Source organism: Chanodichthys erythropterus, chromosome 11 (genome assembly GCF_024489055.1).
Source record: "Chanodichthys erythropterus isolate Z2021 chromosome 11, ASM2448905v1, whole genome shotgun sequence".
Classification (NCBI taxonomy): domain Eukaryota; kingdom Metazoa; phylum Chordata; class Actinopteri; order Cypriniformes; family Xenocyprididae; genus Chanodichthys; species Chanodichthys erythropterus.
Genome location: NC_090231.1, coordinates 38,342,190 through 38,365,824, shown reverse-complemented (window position 1 = coordinate 38,365,824; position 23,635 = coordinate 38,342,190). Strand labels below are relative to the sequence as shown.

Here is a 23,635-nt window from a genome sequence, read left to right as displayed (position 1 = left end):
CTCCAGCTCCTCATTCAGCTCCCACAGCACTCGGTCCTGCTCTGCTTCATACTACAGTAACATTAATAATCGCATCCATGAACATGATTTCTGCCCGAGTCCAATCCCGATTCTTTTCCACCGGCTGTGAGGTGAAGACCACATCGCTCAAACTTGGCGTCATCAAGCTACGCCTTTGTTTTGAATAGGCGACCTCTAGTGGACGGAAAAATTACATATTGCACCTTTAAGCTTAGTCACAGAAAATGCTTGTTTGAGTTGTTTTAACTGAAAGTAACTTGCACTGCAATATCATAAAATATGTCAGTGCCATTGTTTTGCCTCAAGATGCACACCAGTCATATATTTATTTTTTTTTCTAAGCACGTTTATAAAAGCTACTTAAATATCCCAACTGAAGGCCTAATCCTGGCTTAATTGAAGCACAATCTGTGAAACCAGGCCTGTATATTATGAGAAAATGAAAGTGTTTTTTGACCTTTGATGCATGCAAACCTGTTGTAGGAGACCTTTAGAATAGCATAACAGGGGCACTTAAACTGGGAAAGATAAATTAAAGATTTCTCCCTGAAAAGATTTCTCCCTGAAAGTGATAATTAAAACATTTGAATTAGAATGTCAAAAGGGCATTAGATGGCACAAACCAAACAAAACTCAGATGCATCAACCTCAGGATGAGATTATTAAGACGTCTGGTAAAGTCTGGTTTCACTGTATCAGTTTATTAGTAGTTATTACAATCCTTTCATCACAAAATTATCACATGATCTTTTTAATTTAAATACAGTTGTTTAATTCAGGTAATTTCAGAATTCATGGACAACAATGACAAAAACACCTTTAGAGGGACAAACAAAAGAACCAGGACATTGGGCGTTCCTTTCTGTATCCTCACAATATGTACCAGTGAGATCGACTGAAGGTGTGTGTTTGAACACACATTAAGCAGAAGCACAATTCTTAAAGTCTCTGTATTAACATGCACTTTGACATCTCTTTGTGATGCATGTTATTTACAGATTCTGTCCACTGGTTTTCCTCAGTAGCTGCTCTCGTGACCGGTCAAAAGGTATAAATTGCTAGTGGCTGAAGGGTTTTCAGTTGGGGTACTTTGTAAAACGATGTCTCTGTAAACCAAGATTTGAGAAAAAATTTGTAAGCAAAGGCACCCACAAGAACGAGATCAGATGTTTATTCAAGTTAAAATGAAAAACTATGAGATGAAGTGAAAGAAAGTCAATACCTGTGCGTGCCTAAAACTTTGAACACTCTGCTTTCATCTGTGATTTCCTGTGTTATCTATGACGACACATGAGGATGACTTTAGATTCTGACCTACATCTTAATCCATAGTAAATGTATTAACTATTAAACTAACAACTATTAAAATTCACAAATAGTGACGATATGTACTGATACACCTCATAACACTTTACCTCACAGTTGTGCAGACTCTGTCCTTTAAGCCCATGTTTCCAGAAAGCTAAAACACTTTCTTCTAAACAAACTGTTGATAAATAACACAGTAAAACTTATGCCATTTGTTGTATAATTTCATTGTGAAAAAATAGTATATTTTCATATGTCAGGTTTGTACCTAAAGTCTCGATAGGGAAGTCAAAATCCAGTTCGGATACTAACTCCTTGCTGGGAACACCCTGCATATCGACAATCTTCACTGTTTCTAGAAGAGGACAACGAGGATTCATTTACAATACAAGAATTAGTGTATACTTAAATAGTTTATTTATTCATACATACTTTCCAGTGCAATTAAAACTGTGTCTCTGTCCAACTGTGTCACTTGTACAGCTTTTATTGTCTCACTGTCTAAGGAAAGACACAAAGATAATACATTTAACAACATGTTAACAACAATAGCAACAAAACATAGTAGGCCCATAGAAAATATGCCTGTTTTTTTAATATTTTCTTTGCTGATTGTGAGGAGAGAATCTGTGGAATTCATAGAAATTAGTTTAAACGTGTCCTATTATGCTTTTTTATATTTTCAACTTTCTTTAGTGTGTAATGTTGCTGTGTAAGCATGGAAAAGGTTTGCAAAGTTACAAGGCAAAAAGTCACTCCAAAATGAGTTCTTCTCTATCAGTGCGCACTGTTTCTGAACTCCCTGAAACACTTCGACTGTAGTGTTGAGTCTTCTTCCATGAACAACATGTCACAATATTAATAATAATTCCCACCCAAGGCATACGTAAACCAAAAAGGGATGAGGCCTGGTTGAGTTGCATTAGTAGTTTGTTGAAACTCATAGTTATGGTAAGGGGCGTGATATTACTGAAACATCGGTTGACCAATCACAACACACTGGTCCAGCTGAGCACAATGTGCTTTTTGGAAGGAGTGGTTTCATAGAGACAGGAACTACACAGAGAAATACTGACAGACTGGGAAGAGAGGTGAAAAATAATGGGGAGGTTTTAACATTCAAGCATGAAGACCCCCAAAACAAAATCAAGACTTTGAAAATGTGCTTTCTGTGAAATTCTTCAGCCCTAAATTCAAGCAAGACCAGCAGTCACTCACTTACCTGGCTGAGGGTTTGGCATGCCGTTCAGATTGATAATGTCAAACTTTAGCTGGCGCTCATTCTGCTGTCCGGGGCTTTCCTGGACGCCCACACAGAGCTGAGGAAGCTCATCTGTCATTAACACCAGCAGCTCAAAGATGGGCAATGGGTCTGGCAGAGGCACAGCAAAGTGCTTCAGTGAGAAAATAAAAAGAAAGGAGAATGTAATGATAGAATGACCATCAAATGTTACACAAATAAACAATATGTTACGTGTTTATTTTATCTGGTAGCAATCAAGAATTTACTTGTAAATGAAATTGCTTTACACTATATCATAACTGTAAATTCAACTTCAACATAAGAAAGCTAATGTTATATTGTCTATGCTAGTAATTCTATTAAAGTGTGACATATGTATTATACATATTTTCTTTTTTGAGTGTCTTATTTATCAGGCTTTTATGGCTCATATAGTATCATATATCAAGAATACGTTCACACTCAAAGAGGAAAAAACGCTTTGGTTTAATTTAGAGGCCTAAACTAAGCAAAAGTATGTAATTTGGTGCAGATGTTGATATTTATATGAATTAAAGTAAGATTAAATTCTGATAGCTTGTAATGTAAATCAATGGCATCTTTATAACTGTATAGCAGACAACGTACATAAAATGCATAGAAATATCAGTGGTCACTATATAGTCACCCAGTAGTCTTAGTAGATGATATTTCAACACTTAGTTTTAATTGTAGGGGGCAAAATATTTAATGCAATGCAATACAATGATGATTGAGATGTACAAAATAAAAGTTTCTCAATACTATGTATCATTCATGATGCATCATATTTGATACTCACATCTTACCATAATTTTTCTAAAAATTATGTTAGAAATTACAAAAAGTTGAATCGGTTCAGTGTTCATCTTGAACTATTATAACAATATAAAATGTATTCTTACATTTACTTAAAAGTGCCCTAGAATTGAAAATTGAATTTACCTCGGCATAGTTAAATAATTAGAGTTCTGTACATGGAAATGGCATACAGTCTCAAACTCCATTGTTTCCTCCTTCTTATGTAAATTTGATTTGTGCAAAAGACCTCTGAAGAACAGGCGAATCTCAACATAACACCGACTGTGACGCAACAGTTGGGATCATTAATATGTATGCCCCCAATATTTGCATATGCCATGTTCAAGGCATTAGACAAGCCAGTATTAACGTCTGGAGCAGCACACAGACTTTATGCAGGTAAGTAAGCAAGGAAAATAGCGAAAAATGGCAGATGGAGCAATAATAACTGACATGATCCATGATATTAAGATATTTTTAGTGATATTTGTAAATTGTCTTTCTAAATGTTTCGTTGGCATGTTGCTAATGTATTGTTAAATGTGGTTAAAGTTACCATTGTTTCTTACTGTATCCACGGAGACCTGATCCATGTCATTATTTTCATTATTAAATACTTGCAGTCTGTATAATTCATAAACAAAACTTAATTCTTTATAAATCTCTCCATCAGTGTGTAATGTTAGCTTTAGCCACGGAGCACTATCAAACTCATTCAGAATCAAATATAAACATCCAAATAAATACTATACTCACATGATCTGATATGCTACATGACAAACACTTTGTAAAGATCCATTTTGAGTGTTATATTAGCTGTGTGAACTTTGTTTATGCAATGTATTATAGAGTCGCAAACTGGGGGCGGGGATCACAAGCATTCAAAGGGGAAGCAAGCTGAATCGGCGCGTTTATAATTATGCCCTAAAATAGGCGGTTAAAAAATTGAATAAAAAATAATCTATGGGGTATTTTGAGCTGAAACTTCACAGACACATTCAGGGGACACCTTAGACTTATATTACATCTTGACAAAAAGCGTTCTAGGGCACCTTTAATAAAAATCAGATGTTGATCTGAAAGTGCAGTTTTAGAATTATACTAAAAGGGCTTTTACTTGCTATTCATCAGATGACAGAAGGCATGTGTACAACTGGTTTTGCAAAGTTTTGATGATGTTGATAATTTAGAGGCCTTAGACATGAGTGTATCAAATATGAAACAGCTTTGTAGTGTTAAGATTATTACCTTCAGGTGCATGAACTTCTGCAGCGGTTCATACCACAAGAGCAGAACAAGTCCAGAGGGAACAGCAGCGCATAAGAACGTGCTGTCTGTGTATGGGTTACGAGCTAATGAAGAAAAATCAAGAAAATCATTAAGTGCATTTGAAATCCAAGACCGGCCCTTCATTATCATTCAGAGTTTTTTTCCATCTTAGCCAATTACAGGAGGTCAGCAAAGATAGGCATAAGGATATAATGAATAAATATTGATCCAGTGTGAGGCAAGAAATGGCTCTCACCCACACTGCACTTTCGACAGCCCTTAGTGTCTGGGATCTTCACTGACACAGCAAACTTCCTGTGAAAAGATTATTTTGAGTTGCAAATGAATACCATATAAGCTGATTTATTAAATTAAAGGTGTCAGTCTTCAGTTTATGTGACCTGTGGATGATCCGTTCGGCGAAGCGGTTGGTGCCGAGGGACAAGTGACCCTGTTTCCTCTGTAAGTGTCCTCGCTGCTCAAACAGAGCTGTCAGTCTATGAGAGCAGAGTTGAGAGGACTTACCTGAGAGTAGAATAGAACCAAATAAGAATAGAATAGCAGTTTAAAGACCACTGAGGTACTCTAGACATTATCTTTTACAGTTTTTCTCAATTTCATGTAATGACAGACTTTATTTTACAAACCACAAACTTTTAAAACAAACATTTCTATTAAAAATATTGTCTTGTCATGTTTAATACTGTTGATTTCAGTTTTTGTAACAGGTTAAAAGTAACACGAGTTATGTAATCAGTTAACTTTTTTCAAGTAACTAGTAAAGTAACGCATTGCTTTAATAACCATTGTCTTTGCTGCTGACCTTCAATGATCCAATTCAACCATACTAATAAGCAAAAATTACTTTAGTTAAACCACATTTGTGTTTCTTTTTTTCTTTTTTATTGATGAAGTAAAAACTTTTTTTGAGCTGCGCCCTCTACTGTACAGGCATGAATTTTCATTTCCTTCAGCCTGAGGCTTATTCATTTCACTTATGGTGTGAAAGGGTCTTTACATTTGCCAAAAATATAACTCGTTTTTTTTATTATTATTATTATTAAAAAACAAACAAGCAATCCAAGCCCAGGTCAAAAAAAAAAAAAGCGATACAAAAGTAATTTAACATTACTTTTAGAAAAAGTAACACAATTAGTTACTTGTTTAGGGAGTAAGGCAATATTGTAACACATTACTTTCCCCAACACTGATTGATTTCTACTCAAGCACATGAGTTTAGAGTTTAAAAAAAAAAAAAAAGGTTTGCAACTTGTGTTCAAAATTTAGAAAAATTTGTATTCATTTTTGGCTAAAAAAATAGTGTCTAAGCAAGTAAGTTCTTTTTATCTTTTTTTAGAAATTTAACAAACACAGTTTGTAATTACTGAGCTTGTAATTTCTTAAACTGTATGGCTGTTACTGGTATCACACCATAACATCAGAAACCTCAACCATGTAATTGTAAAAAAGATACGTACCAGAGATGGACATTAAGACATTGTTCATGACATAAAGCCAAGTACATCTCTGTGGAAGCAACTGCAGTGGAAAACAGGAGGTAAAAATATATCAACCATTAAAAATAAGGTGTATCTCTATAATCCATGTTTTATGACAGAAACAGGTATTGGGTCAAACACTAAATCATGATGTTGTCAAACACACAGATGCAGCAGCCAGCAGTACCTTTTCTAAGGTGTCTTCATGCAGCTCATTCAAGTTAAGGATGTAGACACCCTCCTCTGCCCCCAGAATTAAATACTGATCTATGAGGAAATGATTGAGAAATCAAATCCAACAGAACACAATATGATTCTGATACTGTATTACTGATACTAAAAAGCTTTTCAATCTGTATTTAAATGAGATTGTGTTTTCATTAAAGAAATCAGTACCTCTTGTTTTGGGCAAAACCCATGTCTCTGCACAGTGAATTTTCAGTGGACATCCATTAAACACTTTGGTAAAACAGGCCCCCATCTATGCAACACGAAGTATTAAAATGTTCAGATGTAACTACTGCTTTAAGATAAATTCTTAGGTTCATACATATAGATACCGGGCCTAGAAGTGCATTAATGACAAACTAGTCATTAATCATGTATTATTATATATTTTGTCACACTCTACTTTAGCAATAGCCAGGTTTAACACATTTAAAAGGCACAATTAGGTGGTTAAACTTACATAGACTTGGGGAGTGGGAGGAAGTCCGTGAGTATCGGCTCTCTATGAATTAAAGGTTAAAATAACAAGAAACAGCTTCTGTATGATCTCTTTTAGTCTGTCAGTAATGCTTTTAGTGACTCGACAAAATAATAAAAAAAAACATACATAATGTGTTTTAAATAACATACATAATGTGTTAGCTCTGTCCATGGTGCTGAAACATTTAGCAGTACACTAACACAATAATGTGCTAGATGTAATGCATTTCATCTATTAATGTTTTATAGTGTTAAATTAATTAAAAAAACTACTTAATAGTGGTTGGCTGATGTAAGGTTTTCAATGGCTTATTTAATGTTGATATATTTAGAGCTATTAAATATATAATACTAAAATATAATACAAAGGGCCAGATTTACTTAACAGGGCAAATTTGTGTGCGGCCACAATCTAATAAAAGTCCCGATGGGAGTGGAAAGTTCTGCAAGTGATCTACTAATAATGTGCAAACTCAGTGTGGTGCCAGGTGCAAAATTGGTCAAGACATGCTTTTTTTGGGGGACGGTAAATAATGGAGCAAATACCACTGAACTGACAACCGCAAACCTCAGTAAATCACATTGCATGATTCATTTAAATAGTGCTCTGACAGGTAAACTCCTACAAATTCATATGCAATAAGGTCAGCCGCAAAATATCTGTGTCCACACCTTTTCATTGCTAATTTCTCACTGCATGTCTTTAGTCAAACCTGACAGTAGTTTATAACGCCAAAAGAGGGTTTGCGCTGGCGCAAGCTGTTAGTACATATGGCCCTAAATGAGATAAAGACAAAAATCTGTACAAAGATTTTTCATGTCTGACATTGTGATTGATAAATGATTTAATAAGGAAATGTATGTAGCTGAACATGTATGGGATATAAGCATACATAAGTGTAAGTCTGTTATTTGTAACATTTAATATTTTGTAACTCACAGAGTCCTCTGTTTTCTTCCTCATGGTGCTCCACTCCAGGGAGAGAGCCGTGTCTCTGCTTAGCGTCCTTGTAAGAGTCCTCTGTTGTTCCTGTGTATCTTTACCATCAGGAACACAAGGATCACTGCACCACTGCCGCACATCTTGACTAGCCGAACACCTCAACAGCACTGACAAAACACAAAGAGAGAAAACTTTTAAAACTTTGTATGGTGAATTTTTCCATGTATCTTGTATGTGCAGATGGTAATACCTGGTTTTGGACTTAATACAGTTTCAGGGCACAGAGTAGCACTAGGTCGAAGCGTTAGGTCCTTGTCCTCCACATGAGAGTCTAAGGAGCTCATGGGAGGAAGTGATGTCGTAGCAGAGACGGGTGGTGGGCTGAACAGTCCACTTTTCCTCTTACTCCACTGTGCAACATCAGAAAACATTTACATCCTTACATTCATTTTTGTATAATCATAAATGAATCATTGACTCATGTAGTTTCTCAAATTCCATACCTCAAAAGACGAGGGTCTTTTTACTGTCAAACTCCTGAAAGAGAAAGATCTTTGTCACATACATATACTCACAGTGCAAATTATTTATCTGCATGTTATCTCCAGTTTAAAAAAACATGTAACATAATAGAAACCAAAGAGAATATTCAATAAAAAATAAAAAATCTAATGTAAGGTTTAGTTCTCCAAAAATGAAAATTTTGTCATTAATTACTCACCGTCATGTTGTTCCACATCCGTAAGACCTTTGTTTATCTTCGGAACACAAATTAAGATATTTTTAATGAAATCCGAGAGGTTTCTGTCCCTCCATAGAGATATAGCGCAACTACCACTTTCAAAGTCCAGAAAGGTAGGAAAGACATCATTAAAGTTCTCCATGTGACTCCAGTGGTTTAACCTCAATTTTATGAAGCAACATGTTTGCTTTGTGCAAAAAAACAACAACAAAAAAACAATATTTTATTTATTTATTGTACTTTATTTACAAAAATATTGATCTGCAACGCACGTTCACGAGAGCATCACAACACATGCTTGTTCAGACTAGTGCGTCAACACAACGCAAATGCGCGAGTGTTCAAGAGAGCACCACAACGCATTTTGTGTTCACATAAGAGCTAACATTGTTGCATGAACACGCTTTGGATAATATTATTTTGTAAATAAAGTGGTAAATTATGTTTTTTTGAGCAAACAAAGCACTCACGTTGCTTTACAAAACTGAGGTTAAACCACTGGAGTCACATGGAGAACTTTAATGATGTCTTTCCTACCATTCTGGACCTTGAAAGTGGTAGGTGCGCTGAATCTCTATGGAGGGACAGAAAGCTCTCAGATTACATTAAAAATATCTCCATTTGTGTTCTGAAGATGAACGAAGGTCTTAGAGATGTGGAACGACATGAGGGTGAGTAATTAAGTCAACTATTCCTTTAACTTTACAATAAGGCTTCATTTGTTAACATTAGTTAGCATGAACTAACAATAAACAATACTACTACAGCATTTATTAATCCTAGTTAATGTTGATCTCGACATTTACTAATACATTTTTTTAAAGGTGCCCAAGAACGTTCTTTCACAAGATGTAATATAAGTCTAAGGTGTCTCCTGATTGTGTCTGTGAAGTTTCAGCTCAAAATACCCCATAGATTTTTTTTTATTAATTTTTTTAACTGCCTATTTTGGGGCATCATTAACAATGCACTGATTTACACTCGGCGCCACCCCTTTAAATCTCGTGCTCCCTGCCACACCATCTGTTGACTATATTACAGCGCATTTACAAAGTTCACACAGCTAATATAACCCTCAAATGGATCTTTACAAGATGTTCGTCATGCATGCTTCGAATGATGTGAGTAAAGTATATTATTTGGATGTTAAAGTTTTATTCTGAGTGAATTTGAGGCTGTCCTCCGTGGCTAACGGCTATTGCTACACTGTTGGAGAGATTTATAAAGAATGAAGTTGTGTTTATGAATTATAGAGACTGCAAGTGAAAATAGCAACGGCTCTTGTCTCCGTGAATACAGTAATAAACGATGGTAACTTTAACCACATTTAACAGTACATTAGCAACATGCTAACAAAACTTTTAGAAAGACAATTTACAAATATCAGTAAAAATATCATGCTATCATGGATTATGTCAGTTATTATTATTGCTCCATCTGCCCTTGTCTAATGCCTTTTATAATGTTGGGAACATCTTGGGCTGGCATTATGCAAATATTGGGGCGTACACCCCTACTGTTACGTAACAGTCGGTGTTATGTTGAGATTCGCCTGTTCTTCAGAGGTGGTTTAAACAAATGAGATTTATATAAGAAGGAGGAAACAATGGGGTTTGAAACTCACTGTATGTCTTTTCCATGTACTGAACTCTTGTTATTTAACTATGCCGAGGTAAATTCAATTTTTGAATCAAGGGCACCTTTAAGATTAAAATGGTGTATTTTTATTTGCAATATATCCAACTCCACAAGATGGCGCCAGAACATAAGTGTGTCTCACCTCTGCTGTAACTCCTCCTCTACACTTTCCAAAAGACCCCTGCAGCAATGAATACAGTTCAAATAAAAGGTTATAAATAGTGTAAAACCATAATGCAATTATAAGTCATTTTCAATTAATCAACACTTACGGTGATTCTGGTTCATCTCCAGATATGCTCCAATCATCACATGATCCCTAAGATAAACATACTTAATTTTTTTCCTGAGCGATAACCATGAATTATGACAATGTGAATGATATGGTTTGTGTCTCATTGGCTCATAGAGAACATTACTATGTGAGAACAATAAAACTGACCAGGTCAGGATAGGGTTCAGTCTCTTTCCTCCTGGGAGGGGTAAACTTGACCTGGTCAACTGAAACAAACATACACAATACTCACTTATTTACATTATTTACATATTTTACTACCTCTCTTATGAGTCTCTTATGCTCACCAAGGCTTGCGTTTCCATCCAGTGTTTTTTATGCAATATCTCAAAATGCACATAAAAATAGGTGGAAACTGTCTATCTGGTTTGTCTGCCTGTGAATGCTGTAATCTTACAGTCAATATGTGTGACAATGGATTCTCAGTAACCGTGGCATCGCCTTGCCACACGATAACACACACACGCACAGCACTCTCCGCTTCGCCTTGAATGTGACCACTGGATCCAGTTCACGCGAGTGTGTGAGGGGGATGGAGAAGGACATGCCATAGACGTGTGCTAAACAGTACCAGCTCTATGAGTTGTGTGTGTGCCTATTGACATCAGCTATGCTCAATAGCTGCCTTGTTAAAGCAGCACCTCCTCTGCTACACATCCATACAGTAAACTTTCTAATCATGCACATGCTGCAATGAAAATAGATACAGCACTGACTCTGGAGTGGCTGTAAACTTCAGAAAACGGAATGATAAAAACATGACAATCATAAAAACACATTAAACATTCATTACTCCATTTCTACAGATAATGTATGATTGATTAACAGTGTACACCAATACAAAATGTTCTAAGTAAAGCTGCACTTCTATATAGATTCTATATAGAACCTTAAAGGGTTCTGTCAGGCACTTCTTGTATATAATATAACATTTTTATGGATTTGATTTATTTTAATTATAATGAAATAGCTCGTAATATACTTTATCAGTAGAAAAAATTTACAAAAACCTGATAAACGCTATGCAATCATTAAAGACATTTTCCTTATATAGAACCTTTCTTTTTAAAATTGAGTCAAAAACCCTAGGGTTCAATTGTAAAACCCCACTGAACTTTTTTTTTTAAGATGATATAAAGTATAACAGTATAGTATAGTATAGTATATAATATTAATATTATTAAACATAATATTAACTATGCATACTAGGCACAATTATCGGTTGATTAATATGAAAACATAAAATAACATTAAAAATGTATGGTAACTGAATAGTGTGTTTTGATGAGAATATGAAAATGTTTTGTGAAAATATTTGTGTAAAATTTACATTGCAAATAAGGGCAATGTTAACCAGAACTTACACTGTTCTTCAGACAAACTCCTCTCCACTGGCATATGTTTCCCTTTAGACTGGATTTTATCCGGGGCTGTGTCGTTTGCCTTTAACACAAACACACAAATATTGCTGCAACAAATATTTGTACACTTTGACAAACTGAACTCTGACATGCATTTAAAAAAAAAAAAAAAGTTAAAGTTTTAAATGACTTCACCTAAATTAGGGCATAGCAGAGTTTCCCAATAATCCTGCATCATATGCTACTCCTTATGATGTTCTTTATTTATTCTTTATGTCATTGATGACTCACCCTCATGTCGTTCCAAACCCGTAAGACCTCCGTTCATCTTCGGAACACACTTTAAGATATTTTAGATTTAGTCCGAGAGCTTTCTGTCCCTCCATTGAAAGTGTATGTGCAGTATACTGTCCATGTCCAGAAAGGTAATAAAAACATCATCAAAGCAGTCCATGTGACATCAGTGAGTCAGTTAGAATTTGTTGAAGCATTGAAAATACATTTTGGTCCAAAAATATAAAAAAATAAGACTTTATTCAGCATTGTCTTCTCTTCCGGGTCTGTTGTCAATTTGCGTTCACGACTCTGCTGCTTCTTCTTCTTCTTCTTTCCTGTTTTACGGAGGTTGGCATCCAGCTTATTGGTGCATTACCGCCCCCTTCTGCTCCGGAGTGTGGTTCATGACTCCGCAGTGATGCTGCTGATGTAAGACGCTGCTGACGTGTTATCTGGTGCGCCCGAGCTTCGTTTACAGTCTGAAGGAGACACACGCTGTATTCAAGCTTTTCTACATTGTTTGTATTTTGGTATTGCTCTATTTTTTAAAATGGTGCGTAAGTGTGCATGTCGCGGATGTCCTAATCGCCAAAAACAACCACGGCTACGCATTACCAACGCCGACAGATGAAAGGATTCAATGGAAGGGATTCCGGAAGAGAAGACAATGCTGAATAAAGTAATAGTTTTTGTTATTTTTGGACCAAAATGTATTTTCGATGCTTCAAAAAATTCTAACAAACCCTCTGATGTCACATGGACTACTTTGATGATGTTTTTATTACCTTTCTGGACATGGACAGTATACCGTACATACATTTTCAATTGAGGGACAGAAAGCTCTCGGACTAAATCTAAAATATCTGTTTTCAGAATATTAACGAAGGTCTTACGGGTTTGGAACAACATGAGGGTGAGTCATTAATGACATAATTTTCATTTTTGGGTGAACTAACCCTTTAATGATTTATGATGAAATTAAATTAACTGTCACAAACAGGCATCTTTCAGAATGATTCTGTGCTCATTTCATGTCAGAATTACCCTAATTATGTATAAGGAGCATAAGATATTTACCATAAAAATGATTAATTTCTGAGTCACATGAATAGCATGAATTGAGTTGCCATCTCATATAATTACAGTAATTCCAACACATCTTACTCTCACCTCTTCATTCTCCTCAGGACTGGAGGGATGGTGGAGGTCTGGGTTATTTGCCATGTCCAGTAGCTCAATCATCAATTTTCTGGTCAGTAACTGTGTTACAAACGGATGCTGAGGAGAGAGAAAGTGACAATTATTATCAGCTTTTCTAAAGAAATACAAACTTTATTGAATTGTAGTATTGTCAATTTTGACAAGGTGTGTTTCTAGAGATATCTAACAATATTGCAATTTATCACAGTTTCCACAAAAATACTAAACTGCACAACTGATTTCAACATTGACAAAAATAAGAAATGCTACTTAAACACCAAATCACCATCAGAATGATTTCTGAAGGATCATGTGCTAAAAAGTCTGTAAAAATAGGGTCCAGTGTATTGTCAACACGAAGGATGATTTTTCACAGGTTTTTTCCCATCATTTTAATTATGCTTTGCATTGTATTGTGTTTTATGGTCAAAGGAAATGGCCATAAACTTAACACAAAATGTGCTGGCAGAAAATTGCCAGTACCTTTTTTGTTTTTGTACAAATTTTTTTGACTGGAGTAATGGCTGCTGAAAATCAGCTTTTCCATCACAGGAATAAACGACATTTTAAAATATTCTAAAATCGAAAACAGTTTTAAAATTGTAATAATATTTCCCAATATTACTGTTTTTACTGTATTTTGATCAAATTTATTCTTTAATAGACTTTGTTCAAAAACATTTAAAATGTTTGTGCCTTAAAAGCTTCAACACGTCTCCTGACCACATGAGGAAAGTTATTACATGTACATGATGTTCAGCAGGAACGCAAACACAAATATGATTCTTGAGTTTCACCTGGAGAAGAGTTTCTGCTGTCGGCCTCTTGCGAGGACTTTTGATCAAACACATCTTCACAAAGCTATGAAAACCTGCAGACCTGCAAAGACAAGCACACAAATCATGTCAGCTCCTCACAGTAAACCTTGCGCTTTTCTTTACTTTTCTTTCTGTGAGGTTTTGAATCTCACCACTTGCTCTTGTCTTTTAGTTTGGGAGGCTGGAAGCTGCTCTTAGACATCAACATCAAGGCTCTACAACAGAAAAAAAAAAAAAAATCTCAGTTCAAAAATGCTTTTTGTTACCAGGATATTTTCTGTTCTGGTAAATGAATTAGATGCGTCATTCTAACCGCATGGGATGAAGGTCAAACATAGGTGGCTGTAGCTCTGCCAGCTCTATGGCGGTGATGCCCACTGCCCAGATATCACACAGATGGTTATATCCACCCTTCTTTTCCACTGCAGCCACCTCAGGGGCCATCCTAACATAATAAAGAAACATTTCCATTAGATACATCACATCCTGCAGTCTGACTGTATTTCAGGATAATATAAATACAATAATATATAATATAAAAATCTATCTATCTATCTATCTATCTATCTATCTATCTATCTATCTATCTATCTATCTATCTATCTATCTATTTGAATATGTTTTTTATTTGAATATGTTTTTAATTAATCTGTTCCTGTGGTGAATTTTCAGCATCATTATTCCATTCTTCAGTGTCACGTGATCGTTCAGAAATCATTCTAATATGCTGATTTGCTGCTCAAGAAATGACATCACATTTGCTGCTCATTTATTACTGGTCCTACAACAGCATTCATAATAGACAGCATGCTAATCGCTTTGAAACAAGACAATTCAGACAGTGTAATTGTGCAGGGTCTCTGCGCAGACGGCTCACCAGTAGGGAGTTCCTATAAAGGACTTCCTCTTGGCAACAGAGGCACTGATCTCAGCCGCAACCCCAAAATCAGCTTGAGAGAGAGACAGAGAGGGATACAATGAAACATGCATTTTGCATTGTAGGGTTCAATTACACATAAAATAACTCACCCAATTTAACATCTCCTCGATCAGTAAGAAGAATGTTAGCTCCCTAAATTCAGAAGAGAGATTCATATTTTTGTTTAACTATTTTGAACACAGAAATCCTGTCAACATATACTACTGTTCAAAAGTTTGAGGTCAATAAGATTTTTTTATAAAGAAAATTAGTACATTATCTTAAGAGATGGTAAATACTTTTAATTTTTTTTACAGTTTATTTCAAATAAATGCATCACAGTTTCCACAAAAATATTAAGAAAATCAGCATATTAGAATGATTTCTGAAGGATCATGTGACACTGAAGATGAAAATAATAATGCTGAGAATTCAGCTTTGCGTCACAGGAAAAAATTACATTTTAAAATAATCTTTTACTATAATATATACTGTAATATTTTGATCCGATAAATGCAGCCTTGGTGAGCATAAGAGATTTCTATCAAAAACATGAAAATAAAAGACTGACCACAAACCTTTGAACAGTAGAGTACATTATATGTCATAGATAAACCTCATTCACCTTAATGTCTCTGTGTATTTTGCCTGTCTCATGGAGATGATTCAAACCCTGAGTAAGACAAGAACAAAAGTCTTCTCAAAACGAAAGCATGTGTCATTGAGAAAGATTGGTGCCTCTGAGGATCTTTTTAAATAATTGATTAGTCTTACCTGGAGTGTTTCTCTGCAGATGTAAGCAATCTGTTTTTCCTTTAAAGGTCCAGTTACTGCAGAGAGCATATTATATTAACTCTTACTTGACTGAGAGAGCAGCGGTTAAAGGCAGCCATTGAACTATCTTAAAGGAACAGTTCACCTCAAAAATGTGAGATGGTATTGTTGATAGAAACAGACTGAAACACTGTTTCATGGAAAATGTTCCTCTCCTTTTATTGTGCTTTTTCATCGCAAATTACTTTTTAGTAGTAAGAAAAATGTGAGGGTGAGTAACGAATTTTCTTTTTTGAGTGAACTATTCTTTTAAGATTCTTGATAATAACAGTTCAACCATCATTATAAATAGTCTTAAATGCTTCCGTAACATAACGCCTGGTTTCACAGAAAAGATTTAAAGGGTTAGTTCACCCAAAAATGATGAATTAAGGAATTATCCCATAATTTACTCATCCTCAAGCCATCCTAGGTGTATATGACTATCTTCTTTCAGACACAATCGAAGTTATATTAAAAAATATCCTGGCTCTTCCAGGCTTTATAATGGGAGTGAATAGTACCTTAGATTTTAAAGCCCAAAAAAGTGCATCCATCCATCATAAAAGTAATCCATACGGCTCCAGGGGGATTAATAAAGGCCTTCTGAAGCAAAGTAATGCATTTTTGTTAGAAAAATATCCATATTTATAACTTTATAAACTATAATCACTGGCTTCCGTTAACTGCTGTACGCAAGTCGAGCTCCTGTAGAAGAGTGACCTCTGACCCGACACATGACGTAGTATGTAGGAGTAGCGTAAGCTTAGGTGAGAGTAGACGCCTCTCACGGTTCAAACAAATAGGGCTGGGCAACAAACTCAAGCTCCTCCAACATTTCTCTAAAAATTCTCATTTTAGACCTCTAATTCGTGACCGGTGTTTTGTTTTGCTCTATCCTCAGTGCTTCCACTTTCATCAATACGTCATGCGTCGGGTCAGAGGTTATACTTCCACCGTACGTCAGATGTTTGCCGGAAGCTGGTTATTATAGTTTATAAATACATAAATATGGATTTTATTTTATTTTTTTTACAAAAATGCATCGCTTTGCTTCAGAACCCACTGGAGCCATATGGCTTCAAAGTCTAAGGCACTATTCACTCCCGTTATAAAGCTTGGAAGAGCCAGGATAGTTTTTAATATAACTCAGATTGTTTTTGGCTGAAAGAAGAAAGTCATATACACCTAGGATGGCTTGACGGTGAGTAAATTATGGGATCATTTTCATTTTTGGGTGAACTAACCCTTTAAAAGCCTAGTCCCAGACTAAAATGCATGTTTGAGCAATGAGAAACTTGTACTGACACATCTTAAAATATGTCAGAGATGATATATCTCAAGATGCACACCAGTAATGTTTTTTAAAGGAAGTTTCTAAAAGCTACTTAAATGTCCTAATTAAACTAAGGCCTATTCCTGGCTTAATCTAACCCCTGTCTGTGAAACCAGGCCTAATTTTATTCAAGATATACCTTGATATATATCCTGTAATGATCCTCCACCACAGTATTCCATGCAGATCCACAATTTAGTGTTCCTGAAAAGTCAACAGTTCAGTCTTTGCGCACAAAACATTTTCAACAGATACATATGCACACACCCATAACTTACAGACATGACAAGAATCTCATAAACATTTTGAAAGCTTGTGAGTGGGAATGCATGCCTTTGAAATATTATGCAGGAATGCACAAGTCATCAAGCGCATGTGCTGACACATGTCAGTAACTATTTACAAACCCTATAAAATGCGTCTGCGTGATTTGTGCTTTTTATCTGATTGCGTAACTCTGCCTGCAGGGTATAAAACATGTATTGGAATGCACCGTTCTATGCCCTGACAACTACTGGAGAAATAGCAGGCAGGCAAGACACAAACATTACTGTACCTGTGGTAAGTGCCATAATAGGCCACAATGTTCTTGTGCTTACACTCCTTCATCATTGTTATCTCCTGCTGGATGGAGGTGATGTCATCACCTTAAAAAGGAGTGAAAGAATGAGAGAAAGAGTGTATACTGAATAAGTAATTGTCCATAATCACAAAATAGTATTTTATTCCAGAATGCAGAGAATGACAAATCTAGAGAGAGATGTAAAAATAACTTGTATAATATAATCAATCATTACTACTTCATGTGAGCCCAGTCATTTTAAAATAGTTTTACTAGTAACTGTCTTGACAGGGAGGCTTTTGAGAACTATAATTTTGCGCAAATATAGTGCTGATTATAATATGAATCCTTCATACAAGGAATCGATCCAATAAATCCTCTATAATTTTGAGGGATTTGTTAGAAACAGCACACGCCTCTAAATGTTGCCTGTATGTTCTCTACACTACAGATACATGAAAATGACCAATGCACGCATATCCAAATGTGTATAACATTACATCCTTATAGCATTAAAACTACTCACGCACCTGGATCCAGTTTAACAATTTTGATAGCAGCCATTTCTGAGCTCCTAATGTTTCTAGCCTGAAAGAAAATACATAATGTCACATGATGAAATGGAAAGTCAGATTGTACTTTGTCTTTAAAATAAATATTAATGAATAATTTTAACTGTGAAATCAGAAGAGCCACATTTCAACTGCTGTAAAAAGACATGTATATGGACATTTCTTTATATTAAGTCCTTACACTATTATTTACATTTTTGGGGTCAGTAAGATTTTTTATGTTTTTTTTATGTTCTCACCAAGGCTGCATTTATTAGATCAAAAATGCAGTATTGTGAAAGATTATTGCAATTTAAAATAACTGCCTTCTATTTTAATATATTTTAAATCTAAAAGATTTTTCAGCATCATTACTCCAGTCTTCAGTGTCACATGATCCTTCAGAAATCAATCTAATATGCTGATTTGCTGCTTGAGAAACATTTAGTATTATTATCAATGTTGAAAACAGTTGTGCTGCTTCATATTTTTTTGTAGAAACTATGTGATACATTTTTTTAAGGATTCTTTAATGAATATAAAGTTCAGAAGTACAGCATTTATTTGAAATACAAATCTTTGTAACATTATAAATTTCTAATCTTTGATTTGTTTAATGTCGTTAGTAGTGTATATCTATAATTTCACTTACAGTACAATAGTTAACTGTATTACCTGGAAGAAGAATTGTTTCAGTCTGATTATTATTATGAATAAAAATCTATTTATTTAAAAGGAATTAACAGAAAATTGTTGTCTTTTATCATATGGCCATGTATAACAACGAGAGACAATGTGCTATAGTAACTTTACTATAGTTCAGGTTCACACTTTTTAGTCATATTAAAATCACTGCAGTGTTTATATTATAATATTTTTTTTTTTTCTGGTTTTCAAATAAACATCATACATTGTATGTGAATGAACAAATGCAACGCAGAGGTGAATAAATGTGACTTTAAGGCCATGTTTACTTTGGTGAAATGTTTGGGATGCTGTGGAAAAGCTAGGAACAGATCCAGCTCTCCTGGCAGGCATCTTAATGACAAATATGCTAGTGTCAGTGGCAGCCTGCTGCGTCCTTCACTGTAACCTTGTTCTGTAGCCTTTGCCAAGAGCTGATGTTCTTTCTTCATCTTTCTAGACCACATGATACTGCACCATTAATCACTAACAAAAATGATTAACTGATGGTGCAGTATCATCCTGTCTGGATTTTATCATTTTTTATCTATTTAGCTTTGGAATGAAATGGGAAACTCAAGCACATTAAATGTGTGTTATACATACAGAGTGGTTCATCTATATGGTTCCTATCATGCTTGTTTTCTGCACTTCATCTTTCTTTAGTGTGTTGCACTACAAAAATTAATCTTGCGGTTTGAGCATGAAAAAGGTCTGCAAAGTTACAAAGTCACTCCAAAGGGAGTTATTCATTACATCAGTGACCACTGTTTCTGAACATGAAATACCATCTTCACAATATCCCTCATTTAAATAATTCCCACCCAACACATATTCTCAATAAAGGGACGAGGCCTGGGGGGTATTCCAGAAAGCAGGTTATGTGACATACCTGGGTATGTTTAAGGGTAAAACGGAGATAACTTTCAGTATATGTAAGTAGCCATAGCAAATTACTCCCTGAAACTAACCTGATTATTTAGTTTAATCACAATTTTTATTATATATTAGCATCAAACAAACAAATATAGGTCTTATTCACAGTGATTAAAGATTAAAGGTGGCCTAGAATTAAAAATTGAATTTATCTTGGCATAGTTAAATAACAAGAGTTCAGTACATGGAAATGACATACAGTGAGTCTCAAACTCCATTGTTTCCTCCTTCTTATATAAATCTCATTTGTTTAAAAGACCTCTGAAGAAAAGGCGAATCTCAACATAACATCGACTGTTACGTAACAGTCGGGGTGTACGCCCCCAATATTTGCATATGTCAGCCCATGTTCAAGGCATTAGACAAGGGCAGACAGTATTAACATCTGGATGTGCACAGCTGAATCGTCAGACTTGGTAAGCAAGCAAGGACAATAGCAAAAAATGGCAAATGGAGCAATAATAACTGACATGATTCATGATAACATGATATTTTTAGTTATATTTGTAAACTGTCTTTCTAAATGTTTTGTTAGCATGTTGCTAATGTACTGTTAAATGTGGTTAAAGTTACCATCGTTTCTTACTGTATTCACAGAGACAAGAGCCATCGTTATTTTCATTATTAAACACTTGCAGTAATTCATAAACACAACTTCATTCTTTATAAATCTCTCCAACAGTGTAGCATTAGCCGTTAGCCACGGAGCACAGCCTCAAACTCATTCAGAATCAAATGTTAACATCCAAATAAATACAATACTCACATAATCCGACGCATGCATGCAGTATGCATGACGAACACTTTGTAAAGATCCATTTTGAGGGTTATATTAGCTGTGTAAACTTTGTTTATGCACTGTTTGAGGCAAGCGCGAGCTCCGGGGTCAGAGAGCATGAGCAATTAAAGGGGCCGCAACATGAATCTGCGCATTTCTAATGATGCCCCAAAATAGGCAGCTAAAAAAATTTATTTAAATAAATCTATGGGGTATTTTGAGCTGAAACTTCACAGACACATTCAGGGGACACCTTAGACTTATATTACATCTTGTAAAAAAAACATTCGATGGCACCTTTAAATGAAAAGACTGAAAACGATTGAATAACCACCAAATAGGTGGCAGTGTGCACTATAGCCATTAAACAAAAGAAGATAGTAATAGAATGGCGTACTTTTTCTTAGCGTCCAAAGCATCTGAACTTACTCCCGGATGAATTTTTTTGGAAACAGCATACCTTGAGTAAGCAAGGTTTGGGTTAATCAACCGAGAGTTCAGGGTATATTTGACAGTAAGATAACCATGCTTTCTGGTATACCCCCCTGGTTGAGATGAGTTAGTAGTGTGTTGAAACTCGCAGTTATGGCAAGGGGTGTGACATTTCTGAAACATGGTAAAAGAAGTTGATCAATCACAACACACTGGTCCAGCAGACCAATCAGAACACACTGTGCTTTAGCAGGAGGGGCTTCATAGAGACAGGAACTAAACAGAGATACTGTCAGACTGGGAAGAGAGGTGCTGCAACAAATATGTGAAAATTTCACATATTCAAGCATGTAAATCTATACCAGTAGACCCCCAAAAACAAAATCAAAACAATGAAGTCCCCTTTAATACCCATGATCAGGCATATTGAGAATATAAACCATCAGACACACACACACACACACACACACAAAAGTTCACCAGGAAAGTAAACCTCCATTTTTGCTTTGGACTATTGATAAACATAACAAATCGGGCATTTCTGGACAAAACCTGGAACTTCACTGAGCTGCTTTCCTGTTGTTTTTCCTGGCATGCCAGAGGGCTTCCTGTCATGACTAAAGCGACAGTGCAACATTCTCTTAATAGTTTAACTGTGCAACCTGAAATAACGCAGCCACAAACCAAGAACAATGGCTCGGGTTCAGTATCTGTCCACACTTTGGCCAAAGCTTGTTATTTTTTATGTTGGCATAGTCAGGCCTGAAAAGTCCATCAAGTGCAAAACAGACTGTTTTGTTCGATGGCAGCTGGGAATCCTCACCATGAAATATTTTTAGATCTTGAGAACTTTCTAACTCAAAGTTGAGAGAGCTAGAGGACACTAGAAAGGATTCTTTGTGTATTGTATGATGGGCATTGTAAGGGTTGTTGACTCACCCACTGAATTATGATCAAGTGGACTGTGTTAGGGATTGCAACATAAGGGTGACACAATCTCCACATTACTTCAGCAAACATATATAAAAGAGAAATAATACACATGAAAACACGTTTTCACTTTACAAACGTCTTGGAGAATAACGCTATACCACACCTGAGAGAGTCTTGGTGTTGAGGTCTAGATTTGTAACATTCCACAAATGTTGCGGTTGTGCTGGTAAGATCTCTTTTCAGTCCAGCCAAATTTCTGAGCCAACCATATGCTATCCTACTTTAAAATCACAAACTACTTTTTATCACATTCTGTTTGTAAAGGGCTGGTTTGCATGTAAACATTGAAGACGTATCGACTTAAGTTACATAACATCTAGATGCTCTAACATGTTTAGACTAAATAAAAATAAATAGTGTGGGAACATATGTGCAATATTTTATATGTGTGTGCATCTATTAGTGTTTAATGTGTTGGATTGCACACATGCAGTGAATACTATCACTTTAGAAAACTAAACAGTCCAGTCAGTCAAGAAATGTCATGGGTCGGGTTTCTTGAAATATTCAGCACAAGAAAATGAACAACAAGTGAGTAAAGAAAAAAAAATCATGTCAACATCAGCAAGGCTCCCCTTACAAAAAAAAAGTGCTGAGGCGGTGCCAAGGTACAATGATGGCATCAGATTTGGCATTTAACATGGTGCTGATTAATAACCATATTCCATAGTATTTTAATGGCACTAACATTAAAGATGCATTGATGTCCAAAATATGGTAGGCTAATACAGCCCTTTTTGGTAGATTCTTATTAGTAACCCAAAATGCAAAGTGTTTGTGCTTTCAAATCTTTACAGTGCAGCATCCATTAAAACGTAGACGTTAAACTCTTCGTGCAATTTCCAAATGATCACCTAACCTTCATTCTCACCTTAAAGACATCTCCATATGTGCCGCTCCCGATCTGATGAATAATCTCATAATCATCCAAGGGATCCAAAAATGAAACTCCTATAGTATTCATGCCCGCAGATCTTTTTATCTTTCACTTATTCATGACAGCTGTCACGCAGTTTGATGTGCAGTAAACTCATCTCATCCTGGTGCGCTGTCCTCAAAAGTGCTGAAAAGGAGAGTTAATAATAAAACTGTAGACTATAGATTTAATTATAACGTAAGGCAAAGCAAAGAAAACTGTTAATGTTCACATCCAGTCCACCACAGTAATCACTGTTTTCGCTTTGTAATATTTCTGCCTGCCTTTCTCACACTCGCGCCCGTATAGAGTCACACTAGAAATCCCTTCTTTGGAGTCGGATCTTTTTGATGAACCGATTCGCTTAAAACACAATTCATTAACGAATCGGACTGAAAAGGTTGGAGCCCGAATCCCTTTTTCGAACATGTCCGAATCTCACTGAGGCGAGAACCAACACATTTAACACCACATTTAGCCTATTTAAACGTGCAAAAATAATTTTCAATAAAATAAAAAAAGATGTAAATGGATTTTAGTTGGCTACTGTTTTAAATGCTGTAGGTTTCACCATG

The 23,635-nt window shown here is 35.6% G+C and overlaps 1 protein-coding gene across 3 annotated transcripts; it reads right to left on the bottom strand.

Moving 5' to 3' along the window:
• Nucleotides 1-707: 707 nt before the first annotated feature.
• On the bottom strand, nucleotides 708-23,370 carry map4k2 (mitogen-activated protein kinase kinase kinase kinase 2). Of its 3 annotated transcripts, none has more exons than XM_067399738.1 (32): nucleotides 23,016-23,370; nucleotides 18,301-18,358; nucleotides 17,765-17,855; nucleotides 17,348-17,412; nucleotides 15,834-15,889; nucleotides 15,685-15,732; nucleotides 15,170-15,212; nucleotides 15,018-15,090; nucleotides 14,454-14,585; nucleotides 14,293-14,355; nucleotides 14,120-14,201; nucleotides 13,293-13,400; nucleotides 11,850-11,928; nucleotides 10,633-10,691; nucleotides 10,463-10,509; nucleotides 10,333-10,371; nucleotides 8,314-8,347; nucleotides 8,061-8,220; nucleotides 7,808-7,977; nucleotides 6,848-6,889; nucleotides 6,556-6,640; nucleotides 6,347-6,426; nucleotides 6,139-6,199; nucleotides 5,062-5,185; nucleotides 4,917-4,975; nucleotides 4,640-4,743; nucleotides 2,552-2,723; nucleotides 1,762-1,830; nucleotides 1,598-1,684; nucleotides 1,437-1,507; nucleotides 1,244-1,299; nucleotides 708-1,127 (listed from the first exon to the last, which is right to left on the bottom strand). In XM_067399738.1, the coding sequence occupies exons 1-32, from the start codon at nucleotides 23,106-23,108 to the stop codon at nucleotides 1,040-1,042; spliced, it is 2,598 nt and encodes an 865-aa protein (XP_067255839.1). In that variant the 5' UTR covers nucleotides 23,109-23,370; the 3' UTR covers nucleotides 708-1,039. The 3 variants fall into 3 exon arrangements, with proteins under 3 accessions (XP_067255839.1, XP_067255840.1, XP_067255841.1); XM_067399739.1 differs by having other exon boundaries at nucleotides 18,297-18,358; nucleotides 23,016-23,068; XM_067399740.1 differs by lacking the exons at nucleotides 708-1,127; nucleotides 1,244-1,299; nucleotides 1,437-1,507; nucleotides 1,598-1,684; nucleotides 1,762-1,830 and adding an exon at nucleotides 1,856-2,408.
• Nucleotides 23,371-23,635: the final 265 nt, after the last annotated feature.

Coding starts and splice junctions, on each gene's coding strand:
- map4k2 (XM_067399738.1), bottom strand. CDS start 23,108: ATGAATACTATAGGAGTTTCATTTTTGGATCCCTTGGATGATTATGAG. Junction 15,733..15,833: donor TCTGCAGAGAAACACTCCAG/GTAAGACTAATC, acceptor TGTCTTACTCAG/GGTTTGAATCATCTCCATGA. Junction 4,976..5,061: donor GCCGAACGGATCATCCACAG/GTCACATAAACT, acceptor ATCTTTTCACAG/GAAGTTTGCTGTGTCAGTGA.